This window comes from Cariama cristata, unplaced genomic scaffold (assembly GCF_000690535.1).
Source record: "Cariama cristata isolate BGI_N322 unplaced genomic scaffold, ASM69053v1 scaffold9890, whole genome shotgun sequence".
NCBI lineage: Eukaryota > Metazoa > Chordata > Aves > Cariamiformes > Cariamidae > Cariama > Cariama cristata.
Genome location: NW_009592930.1, coordinates 21,281 through 33,908, shown reverse-complemented (window position 1 = coordinate 33,908; position 12,628 = coordinate 21,281). Strand labels below are relative to the sequence as shown.

The window sequence follows — 12,628 nt, the reverse complement described above, 5'->3', positions numbered from 1 at the left end:
GTTTTCCAGTTAAGCCTCAGTCCGTTTTGAAGCGTTTTTCGGACTAGATGCTTCTGTGACACAGCCTTAGAGCCTGTGGCTTACGGGAAAAAAATCCCCTCTGACTGAAACATTTCCTCAGTCTTGGCGTCCTCGTACCTCGTACCTCGTACCTCGTACCTAGTACCTAGTACCTCGTACCTAGTACCTCGTACCTCGTACCTAGTACCTCGTACCTAGTACCTCGTACCTCGTACCTCGTACCCCCCTCGTGTAGCTCGGCCGAGGTGCGAAGCGCAGCCGCTCTCCCCGAAGAAGCCCCCCGGCCGCGGGGCCTGTGCTTCGCCCTTCCCTCCCTGCCGGCAGCCGCAGGGGTGCTGGGCGGCCCGGCCTCCTGCTCCTGCCTTCCCTTTGCGCTGAATTTCACGCCGCCGACCCGTGTCAATCGGCATCTCTGCCTTGTTCTCTTTTCAGAGGAGAGAGTGAGACTTCCCAGCACCTTTTGTTACATGTCTGCGTTTTGGGGGAAAAGGGAAAAAAGAAAAAAAAATCTGAGAAAATTCACAGAAATTAAAGTTTTATGGCACAGGAACTACCTCTTGATCAGTCCTCCGGTATGCCTTTCACTGTTGATTATTGTTTTGTTTGTTTTGGGTTTTTTTGAGGTTTTTTCCCCACTGGCTAATACTGACGTACAGCAGCATTATGCTGTATTTTTGCACCAGCATTGAATATCTGCCCACATCAGAGAATCCACACAGCAGTTCCTCCTGTCACTCCATTTCGTTCTATTTCAGACCTTTGGCTACACAGAGAGCAAAAAAAAGGTATTTAAAAGCTGTAAATCTGCCCAGCTGCAATGAAATCATTGTGTGCCACAGAGCAAGCAGGCCCTGTGGAAGTATCAAACTACACTAATACCAAATTCAAAAATTATTTTGAAATGGTTGGACGCAAATTAACCAAGTTTCGAGTCCATCTACACATGCTACCTAGAAAGATATAAACTGGCTTGGAAGTAACCGTCGCTTAATATTTATATAAGATGGCAGGGACCCACATGTTCTAATTCCAGAACTTGAAATTTTATCTTTTGTCCCACTTTCTTTTAAAACATTTGTCCTTCAGAACGGGTGTGCACACCCCTGTAGAACTACCCTAAGCCACCAAACCAGTAATGTGTCAAGCCCAGCGCTGAAGATTCTCCAGAGCTGTCCTCTCCCGTGCAGAAGCTGTTCCTGAAACCAACTGTCCAGCAGCTGCAGCCATAAAACCAGTTTATGCACAGTAGGAATTTTTTTATTTTGAGTTTTAAAAAACAAAGCTGACAACAGTGGATTAGGCCAGTTTAATAAATAAACCAAGGTACCTTGTGACTGGGACAAGAAGGCGTTGGATTCAAACCCTTCTGAGTATGGCTCTGAAGCCTTGAGCTCTGTTTGAGCAGCTGGTCATGAAAAGTTCAGCACCGTAAGTTGTGCAATGAGCAGTTGTGTGCATAAGGAGGCCTGGTTTCCTACAGATACAAGTAGTGTGATCCTACATCTTCCCACTGTGATGACTTCAGTAAAAACAAAAAACTGTACTCCACTTTTAGGGAGATGCCTAGCTGGTCCCAACCTGCCCTGCCATCCTATGTCTCCCTTTCAGCCCTCGGCATACCCCCTCGGGATGATTTCTGTTTTCTGTTGAATGCAGTAGAAATTGGCCAGTGGATAACAACTTTATTAGGGAGGGCTAAAGGACACGGACACGCAGCATTCACGAATAATGTGGAGTTACGTGGCGGGCGACGGCAGCGGCTCCAGCATGTCAGAGGTGCTGAACAGGAGGAACCCCGAGAAGGTGGTATCATCATCGGCGTCTGCAAACAGCCCGTTGAAAGTCTCTCCTTGGTGAGCCTGCAGCCACACCTCGTCTCCTCCCTGTAGCTCGAGGATGGCAGCTCCCGAGGCCTGGTCCTCTCCGCTCTGGTACCTGTCCACAGTGTGCAGCATCTTGATGCCGTTTTTAACTAGAGCGACTCGGACGTTCCTTGAGTAGACAGTGATGTGGTAGGTGAAATAGTAAACACCGGGATATTTGCAGGTGAATTTGCCAGTAACTGAGCTGTAGTCATTTAGACTATTATACAGCACCTTGTCAAACCTGATCGGGCGATTCGGAGGGGGAAATTTGGTGGCGATTGTAAGGCCGACACTGAAAGCACTCCTTGGCAGGACTGCTGGGGCACCTACATTCCCCTTATCTCCTCTGTCTCCTTTCAAGCCTCTTTCTCCCTGCACTCCGGGATTACCCTGTGGCCCCAGATCTCCAGTATTACCTTTAGGACCCGGATTACCAGTCAGGCCAATTGGCCCGGGGAAACCAACTCTTCCAGGATAGCCAATTTCACCCTTGGTCCCTTTTGGACCTATGGGCCCAATGTCTCCTTTTAACCCTTTTGGTCCTTGCAGTCCCAGCTCTCCTTTCTGACCTTTGTAACCCACTGGCCCTACAATTCCTTTTGGTCCCAGTTTCCCAGGTTGTCCTCTTTCTCCTTTATCTCCTTTGTTCCCCTTCTCTTCAACAGTCCCATTGGCTCCTGAATGAAAAGAACAAAGAAAAAAAAAGACACTTTCTTGTGATCGTGCACTGGATTAGTCGGGCACAACATGAGTTTCAGCATGAAGGCATGTATGTGTAGGTGTGTGTCACCTCTGTACATACTGTACTCACTGTACATAAAATTTCTCATACATTTAAGTACAGGATAAGCATAACATCTGAAGAACCTGCTGCTGTGTTAGAAAACAGGTGCTTTGTCTGAGAGCAGCAAGAATAAGCTCCAAGAAAGGAAGGTGTGATTTGTCTCCAGGCTGATGGTAGCACTGACAGCTGACATCATCTCGTGCACAATCAGCATCTGTCCAGACACTTGTTTTCAGCCTTTGGTGTACAAAATGGGGGAGATGGTTCACAATTTAATCAGAGGAAAGTTCTATTTGGACAACACCCAGAACTTGCTTGCCATGTGTTTCTGTAATTTCTACGTGATGGAACTTTGCTTGGGTTACCTAGATTGCCACTGCTGTGCGACTCAAGCCTTTTTGGCCTTGTTATTTGCTACCATGTGCTCCATTTCTCCTTCATCCACTCTTGGACTGAAGCTCAAAGCCTTTGAAAACCCTGATTGCTGCACAAGGGTTTGAAGGTGAAGGTCTCATGATGAGAAGGGCATGTTAGCAGTTGATAGACTAAAAATACCATAATGATCATATACTCCATCCATCAGGAGAAGCAGCTGATAATTTCTGCATGACAGCCTCTGGCTTCTGATGTTAGGAGTAATGCTGTATTTCCAGTTTACTGTTCTCAGTTTACAATTGAGAGTATTTAACAGCAGCCATGAACTGAAAACAGGTGAGGTGATTGTTTTTAGAGCGGCGCGGGTCCATCAGGACAAGGCCACAGGAAAAGAAGGTAGCTTTGGTAATTTTAAACAACATTTGTGGCCTCATGTCTCACGCTCCTTCCAGGACTGGGGTCATTTCTAATACACTGGAGAAAAGTCTGAGATGTGTGGAGCAGCTTGTAGTTACTCCCATGCAATGCATATACCATATGTTATTTCTCAGGGTCAACTTCAGCATCTGGGAGAACCTGGACACTGTCTTCAGCAGGCTTCCATGCTTTTGGATATATACATTTTCTGTGTGCAGTTACTCTAAGGATGCACAAGTTCAGCATCTCTGAGTTACTGAATTTGTGCAGAATGATGTGATGCCACTTGCACAACAGCTGACTCCCTGCTTTTATGCACAAGTCACTCTGCACGTGTACGTCCATCTGACATGGGAGACATGCTGCATATGCATAGATTGGCTAAACAGGTGACATATACAGGATCTACTGTGGTTTTAGGTGTATAACTTGTGTCTTCTACAATTTATTTTAGAAGTCCGTTTCCCTGAAGTTGCATGCAGAGCTACAGGAGCCTCACTTTCCTGAGGCAGCTGCAGATACGGAGTCTTCCTCAGCAGCTGACAAAAGGATCAGAGACAGGAAAGGTAGGATAACAGCCTGAGTGAACGTGTTGTAGGGCATCAGAGGCAGCAGCATAATTGGAGGTGGCAAATTCCTCTTGTATTGTCAGCATATGTATGCAGCCTCTACTACTTCTGGAAAAAGGTTTTTAAACCTTTATGGTACTTTCGCTACAGCTAGAATGTATAGCATGTCCAGTGCTCACAAACACAAGGGCAGCAGTTAATAGGCAAACAATAAATTGAAACACTGCTTCTCTGACCTCGTTCTCCTTTGTCTCCATTTGCACCATCTTTTCCCGGGCTGCCAGGAAGTCCTGCTTCACCTAGTACCGAAGAGAAAAACCCATTTTCATTAAACAATTAAATTACCAGAAAACTTGGGATGAATCCTTCTCTAATCCTTCCTCTTCAGGCCTGGCTAAACAGTAATGTAAAGCGTAGTCTTATTCCTGACTTTTAGTGGGTGCCACTGCTGGTACTGCTGTCTTATGGAGAGACTGACAGAGGGCACAAAAACGCTGCTGGAGGATGGTGCTTTCTGAGACAGAGAGAATCCTTGGCATAAAGAGGTGGTTATTGAGATATGTAGAGGAGCTGTACCCTGGTCAGGACCACCAGTGTGGAAACCTCTTGTCCTGTTGTTGCCTCCATCCGTGGAAGGTACCATCAGCAAAAGGAGTGAGGAAGCCACATTCAGCAAGGAGCTTTGCGAGGACAGAAGCCTAGCAGTGAAACAACAATAAACTCCCCTCTCAAGAAGAGAGATCTGTGGGGGTTTGGCCAATGGTAATGAAACATTAGAGCGGAATAATATTGGCTGTAGATCTGAGGAAGGCATTCACACTCTTGATCCCTGTGTCTAGCATGACACGGACTTTCCACTGCTCTAAAGAGAGCAATTATAGAAGTGCTTTTTGTAGTAACATCACAGGTGACCAGCAGGTGTGTGATCAAATACCTGGGTTTTCACCCAGAACGCCAACAGAAGAAAACAAGAGTTGGCAGTTGGATGTAACCATATTCCAAGAGTAGCTCTCTGGCCATATGGACTAGAGAACAGGGCTTTCGCAGTTTTCTGCACAATGGGCACAGTCCAGCATCTGCTGAAATTTCATTGACTTGGTAAGGAACAAAACTAAGTCTCATGTATTTAACTGCAAAGGTGTATGGACAGACGCTATAAACATACAATACAAAGAATGGTACGGTCACCCCCGTTTGTTCAAACAAAGAATAGTCAGTACAGTCGTCATAATAGCTTAGTTTAGGAAAAAAAGTTGGGGACTTTATCAGAAACCAGTGATATCCCGTGATAACTCACTGGAGTAAAGTGAGGAGCTTTGTAAGATAAATGAAAATAAGTAAGCTCTAGATTTTCCATTTTTCAGACTTTCCTCGACCTCCACATATAGAAAAAGAAGGCAATTAATTGTATGTGCCTATTAAGAAGCTAATGGAATTCGTTTGTTTGTTTCTAGATTTTAAAAGGTTTTCATTTTAGCCAGGCTAGGACACTGAAAGCAGAAGGAGCACATAAGTGGTTGCTCGACAGAGAACTCTCAATCATCTTATAAACAAGAGCGTTCGAAAGAACTCTTCAGCAGTCACTGAGGTAAATACGTAAGTGGGTAGACTGGTCTTTCCATGGTCCAGGGCAGGCCATAAGCAGTGAATAACCCTTCATTGCCCAAATTATATGTGCTGGTTATTTTCCAGCTGATGTAGTTTACTGTACAGCCACACAAACAGTTGTGGTGTGTAAGAGAGAGGAGTCAAGTGGTAGGAACAGAATCTGGCAGAGGATCCTGCCTGGGCCAGCAGAGCCATCAAAGAACCGCACATCAAACTACACCTTCCGCACCGACTCTGCAGCGTTCCCTCTCTGCGGAGGCATATACTTTCCTGGTGGAGCAGGGGATGCATTAGCTTAGCAACCCGGGCTGTTAAAGGCAGACGTTTCCACTAGCTTGAAAGACATGGTAAAACACTTTAGCACATTTTAAGTTAATTTCTTTTAGACTGTTGACCTCAGTTTGGTTTATGTGCTAGACTATATACTCCACTGAAAAGAGCTGTGATCCACAATCCTTAAGATCAGCACTCGGTAGAAGGCTTTATCTGATAAGTACAAGTTTGATCCCGTTGCTTTGTACAGCTGAGTTAGCCAGGCCCACAGTAACAGTGTTTGTGGCAGGTTTATGCATTAAGCCTTAATGCCACCTGCACGATGCCACGCAATAGCTGACCTCACATAAAGCCTGTTGGGGAAAAGTTCCCCCTCCTCAAATTTGTTCACAAATTTGAAGCAGCAGATTTGCACTTGTCCTGTGCTTTGCATTCTGGGGTTGTGATACTTTGGATGAAGTGTTGTATATCCCCACGCCCACAGATTTATCACCTTGCGCAACCCCGGCCTTCATAGTCCAGCAAAGGCCATCGTTATCCTGAGGCTTAAAGTACTACAGGAATTAGTAGCTTTAGGACGCTGAGAAGATTACCTCTGTCTTCAGTATCACACCCCAATCTCTATTACAGCCTGTTAGAGCAGCCACGATTCCTACACAGTTTGTCAGTAGTCTCCATTCCTGAGCTTCCTCTAGGGGCTCTTGAGTTAGAGCAAGTGGGCACACTCAGAAGCAAGTCCTACAAACGCAAAATTTGGATAAGAAAGAGAAATCTTCTTACCACTGCATGCTTCTTATTACACTGAACAAGGCATCAGTTGTTGGGGTTTCTTTTTAATGGGCTTAAAGCTCTTTACAGAAATATAGTTGCTATCTTAGAGATGCAAAGGAAGGTTTATAGGCTTCAAAATTTTCAAACAGGCATGAAAATATTCCCAAAATAGAAGGCAAAGTCTTTCTTCTTTTGTTTTTATCCCATGGACCTGACCTCTCCATAGTATTGGCTCTCTTGCTTTCATTATTAGGTCTTTCTTTATACTTCCTTCTTCAAACAAGTAAATGACAAATGTCTGAAATGTTTTCTGAAGGCTAGGCAGAATAACCCCGTTAATGCGGAGTGACTACTGACAGCTTCAGGAACTAACGGCATTGCATTTGATACACAAAATCATTTATTCTGAACATAGTACCTGTATCTCCCTTGTCGCCTTTTGAACCATCACGTCCATCACGACCAGGTATGCCATTGTGGCCAGGATTGCCGGGGATGCCAGGATACCCTTGGGTACAGAGGTCCTGTTTTTGTGTTTCGGCTGTGCTGACTACAATAGCCAGCAGTATAATCCAGCTTTTCATTCTTCAGACAGGTTATATGATTTTGGCTGAAAGAGTTAAGAAAGCAAAAGTTCATCTGCCTAAGTCTACCTTAGAAGGGGATGCAGGGTGGGAGAGGAAGGAAAAAAAGGAAATGCGTTTTCACCATGTCTATTGTTTTGTTTTATTTATAGGTCTCTATTTAGCATTAAGTACAGTCCTGGAGACTGCTGACTGCTATTTCAAATAATAATTTAATGGGAATATCAGCCGTAGCGTCATTATACATTTGAAGCATTAACTCAGCTTTACACAATTTAAAATATTCCTTAATTCCCTGTGATTTGGAGCATCGAGTTCTGTTTCATATTTTCTTACAAAGTATGACTTGTGGAACTAAGTGACGCTGCAAAGGGAAATGTTGCTGCAGGTAGATGGTGAGCAACCGAAAGTCACAAAAGCTCTGGGCAGCTTTAGAGCTACCCTTGATGTCCCCAGGCTCTGGCCGGCAAACAAGAAAACAGCAGCTCAGCGCATCCCACAGAGTTTCACGCCGTTCTATTTAAACCATGAGTGCATTGACAAAGCCCAGATTTCATGGATTTGGCTGAACTTAACCCAAATTTCAAAATCATAATAAAAAGGCAACTCGGGCAAAAGCAATCATCTCTCCCCCACCCCCCGCCCCGGCAATTACCGCAAGGAATGTACACTTGCAGCAGCTATATGCCGAAGAACTTCCAGGGACCTCTCTTACTCCAGCCAAAGCCATGAAACCCCAATGCCTGGCAAGTCTACGAGGAAGCGTGCTAATAATAATGTTGTCGCTGTCCTAAGCCCAAGCTGACAGTCAAAATTTCACGTCTTGGAGGGCAATTCAGGTAGAAGCAGCGATCCCGCGTTCATACACAAGGATTCATACAATGTCCTAGTTCCCTGAGCTGTAGGGAGGCATAGAGGCATTCTCCTTGTTCAGAAACCTCTTTGTAAACGCCTCTAGCCAGAACAGTGCCCAAAGAGGAGCTATTTGATGGCCCTTGTCACCTTTCAGAGCCATGCAGAAGCCTGTCTACATCTGCCAGCTTCCTCTTTCCTATTTCAAAGACTTCCTAGCAAATGGCACCTTATGCATTTGGAGTCTGTAAGGAAACCCCGCTTCTCTCTGATCTCCAGCCTTTTATCAGTGTTGGCCATTAATAACCCAGTATCTATCTAACAGCTTCTTAAGGGAAAAATAATGTAATTGAGCCAGTCAAACAGCTCATAACAAAGAAGCAGCAGAGGTCTTAATGCCCGCTTCTCCACCCACATGTCTCCCTCCAGCTACCCGTGACTGCACAGTTGTACCTCTCGTCTCCCAGGACCTGGCTCCGGTGCCACAGAAGGTGAGCTGGGGCAATTCAACCCCTAATTCAGCACAAAGCAACCACTTTTCCTCTTTTTTTTTCATTGGAGTTTGTCATCTACTGGGTTAATAAGTTGAATGACCTCAGAGAGGGTCAGAGCTGGAGCAGAGTGAGATGAGGGCAAAGACGTGAGGGACCAAGTAAGAGAGGTTTTTGGCAAAAACAAGTCTTTAGTCTGGTTCTCCCCCTTCATGTAACTATGCTACTTCAAGTCCAGCTTGTACTTACCCTTTCATTAGTGTGTCCCTCCTATAGAATGTCTTTTAATATAGGCCCATCAAAATACACTAATACTAAATTCTGGACACAACTGGTTTAAGTGAGCATAAGAACAATTAATGGGAAGAAATTAGACTGAGGAACAAAAATCAAATAGCAACAAAATTAATGCCCATTTTATTTGGAGTTAATATTCATAAGTGTCTAATGCACAGAAACTTGGGCTGTATAGGTTAAGTACTTATACAGGTGAAAGTGATAGAATGAGTAAATTTTACATAATTGGCTTTTGAATTGGTTCTTTCATTAATGAGAACTTCATACTAAGATCAGTATTCCTTTTGAAATATTAACAAGCATTGGCTAAAAAAATGGTGTCTTCTGTTTAATCTCTGCACCACCATTTCTCAGTCTTAGGAAACAATGCACACAAATACCATGGAGCGAGCGACTCGTATGTTCTCATTAAGAATAATTACACCCTCTTAGCAATATTCGATCTAAATATTCTTTTAACTTAATTTGTAGAGGAGGACCTTAATTTTGGGACAAGTTCCTTAATCTTTTTATTCTGTCTTCAGAAAAGTTCCCCATTTTACAACAGTTACTGGTAATGTGCTTTATAGTGCCTTTGCCAAAGGTGTACAGAGTGATGTTTGATCACCCACCAGCAAAATCCCACTTTGTCTGCTGCTGCTGGTTGGCACCAAAGAAAGCCGAAAATAGATTAAACATTTGCTGCTTCTGAGTTATACAAACATTTACTGCCTTGGTCAAAGGACTCCAGAGGAGCGCAAAGGGAAGAAGTGCTCTGTATGACGCTGCTAGGACATGATGCAGCCTACAGAGGAGTCTGTCAGCCCTTGCCCACTGACAGAAAACCCCATTCCCAGGTGTCTAAGGGACTTTTTCTTGCCTAAGGAACAGACAGTTTGGTCCCCATACATGCACTCCTCTCCACTAGCTGACAACATCAATACCATCATCATCATCGTCACCACCATCATCACATATATAGGATCTTTGGTCTTACGTCATTCACTTTGTACTCGCAGTGTTCTTGGGCATCTTTAACCAGCGTATAAAAGCTTCGTGTAAAGGAATGCACACTTCAAATACGTGCCTTGAGGACAAGTACTTGTTTGGTCACTAAATTCTCAAAGGCCAGTGATTTAATTTTGAGAGCTGTTCAATAATTAAAAGAGAGGTTTAAACCGGAATCTTCCTATTTATTCCAAAATTAAGCTGAAGTGCTCTGTACTTTGGCTTTTACCACTGTTACGTGAAAGAAAATTGTCAAAATGGATTAATAAGGCTTGGATTTGCCTGTTCCATTATACAAATAGATTACGCAAATGTTAGCCTTGGTTCGCTTGTAGGATGGAAGGCGTGCCTCATACCATTACTGTGCTGCAAAAACACGTAATAAAGTTAGTTTCTGTATCAAGCAATTTACAATGGAATTAGGGACAAAAAGACTATAGAAGTTAAAAATTACAATGATGTGAACGTGGCATTACAAATATTGGGTGATCACGGAAAAGAAGTAACGAGGTTGAATTAAAGTAAATAAATTGAATGACAAAAAGAGCTTGCCACGTGTAATTACCAAGCTCCCCCTCTAGCCATTCAAGCATCAGTCAAAGCCATTGTGTATTCCTGGTAACTAAATTCGAAGAAGCCATAACTTGATACTTAACCGTGCCGCCTTGAAACTACCAAAACTGCTGCTGTCTAAGGACCAGTGGAAGTCAAGCACAATCGTATTGTCAGCTCCTGACACGCTGGTCGTGAACGCTGAAGGCTAAACCCAGCAGTCACAGGAGTTAATGTGTTAGAGGCGGTGGCCTTACCTCACCCGTTGGTGCCGGTGACTGAACAGGCCCTGTCCGAGGGGTTCCCACACGCCAAAGGCACCACGCGTGGGGACTGCCTAGCAGACACGGTATCCGCAGCCCAGCGGAGCGATGCGTGGTTCTCACTACGGTCTTCACCACCACCCTGTGGTAATCAGAAAATATGGCAAGAGCTCTGGTGCCCTGGTCTGTACCTGGGATGTATCTATCTACTGTACTGAGTGAACTTCTGTAGCCAAATTAGCCTCGCTGCTGTGCCAATTGAGAAGAAATGAGAGCCACGGCAAACGGTCCCTTTCTCTTCACCCATCAGGCACCATCTGAAATTTTCTGCGGTTGCTTAGCCTCAGCCTCCTCTCACAGGTCAGAACTTTGAGTCATTAAAACCTAGCCCAGCCTGCCAGCTCCGCGCTGTGCCCTCAGTGACCTGTCCTGCTGTGCAGAAAACCCGGATTTATTGACAAACCTTCCTGGCTGCAGGGTGCTGGGAGAGCCGGGGGCTCGGGGGGACAGCGGGGGCTCCCGGGGACACGGCACCGGCAGCGGCACCGGCAGGGCCTCCCAGAGCACTGGCGTCCTTGCGCTGACCCAAAAGGGGCTGTGAATTTTACAGTGACAAGAGTCATGGTCCATCTCTCCCAATCCTGAGGTGAGAGTGACATAATTCATTAGCTACATCTACCTTGATGGACTCTGCAGTCACTGTGGTTTGGCCCTTTTTTAGCAGAGAACCAAGAGAACTGCCATGGGAATGGCCTTAAAGGCAAACATTACCGTCAGCAGCTTTCCAGTGTGCCTTGTCTCATCACAGAACAATGCCTTGGAAATAATTACACCGTGCCAAAAGTTCATCATTTGCTACTAAAAACCGTTGCATCTGAATGGCAGGAGATGCAGGGGTTTTTTAGATTGATTGCTGTGCTAATTACCTTTGTTAGGAGCTGAATATGGCAGTAACGACCATGAGATGGATGGTTAATAAAAGAAGTCATACCCAACCTTATTAGCAGAGCACCTTCCAGACACTTTTTCAGTCCTTCATGAGCTGGCGTCTCCAAAGCCTGGGGTATGCTCACCGGCAGAGGCCAAGGCTAACTGTGCCTGGCCGATCTGCCCTCGGACAGGTCACTTCAGTTATCCTTTGGCCCTTCTGCCCTCTTATTTCCTACGTGCCTGAAGCAAGGAGAAATTTGGCCTGTGCCTGGTTCTGCCAGCAAAGTCTCTCATGAGCACCTGGAGCTCCTCTTTCCCCCAGAAGCAGTTTCAGCTTTCCAAAAATCACTAAGAGAAACAGTCGATAAATCCTACATAATCTTGTGTTTCTCTTCTGAGTGAAACCCAGCCCCTGAGGGGCAGGGGCACTCCTTGCTCTGCCCACCTCTGCCCACCTCTGCCCTCTCAGCTTGGCCCTCCCGAACTTTGCCGACAGCAGGCTCCAGCGCCGCGGGCACCTCCCAAGCCTCGCTTCTCTGCAGAGCCGTTTGTCCGTCCTTGCTGATGGCCCGCTCTGAAAGCTTAAAATTTTAAAATGACTCGGGTAAAACCTGGCCCAGGTGTTGTTCCCCCCCCACGAAGATGGACAACAGAAACCTAAGCTGTAACACAAACAGGGAGGGTGTGATGGGTGTGGGTCACTTGTCTGGTGCGACCTGCTGTAGGTACCAGCAGAGACATTATATGGGGATGTCGTGGGGAGTCTATAAGCGGGGGGTGTGGGTGTAAATATGTATGTATACAAACACACACACATCTTCTTTAGAAACCAGAGCCTAAATACCTGATAGTGGCAGTACGTGAGTTCTCAGCCCTGGGTACTCACCTGGACAACCAGAAGTCAGTTCTGACTGCAGTGAACTAAACGTAACACAGACCTAAGATCAAAAAAACCCCTGTTGTGCTGACTGTTCATGCAGCTTTGACAT

The 12,628-nt window shown here is 45.3% G+C and overlaps 1 protein-coding gene across 1 annotated transcript; it reads right to left on the bottom strand.

The window, feature by feature from the left end:
* Positions 1–1,757: 1,757 nt before the first annotated feature.
* LOC104163517 (complement C1q and tumor necrosis factor-related protein 9A-like) lies at positions 1,758–7,267 on the bottom strand. Its single transcript, XM_009702581.1, has 3 exons — positions 7,102–7,267; positions 4,268–4,330; positions 1,758–2,563 (listed from the first exon to the last, which is right to left on the bottom strand). Exons 1-3 carry the CDS (start codon positions 7,265–7,267, stop codon positions 1,758–1,760), a joined length of 1,035 nt encoding a protein of 344 aa, XP_009700883.1.
* Between the last annotated feature and the right edge of the window lie 5,361 nt (positions 7,268–12,628).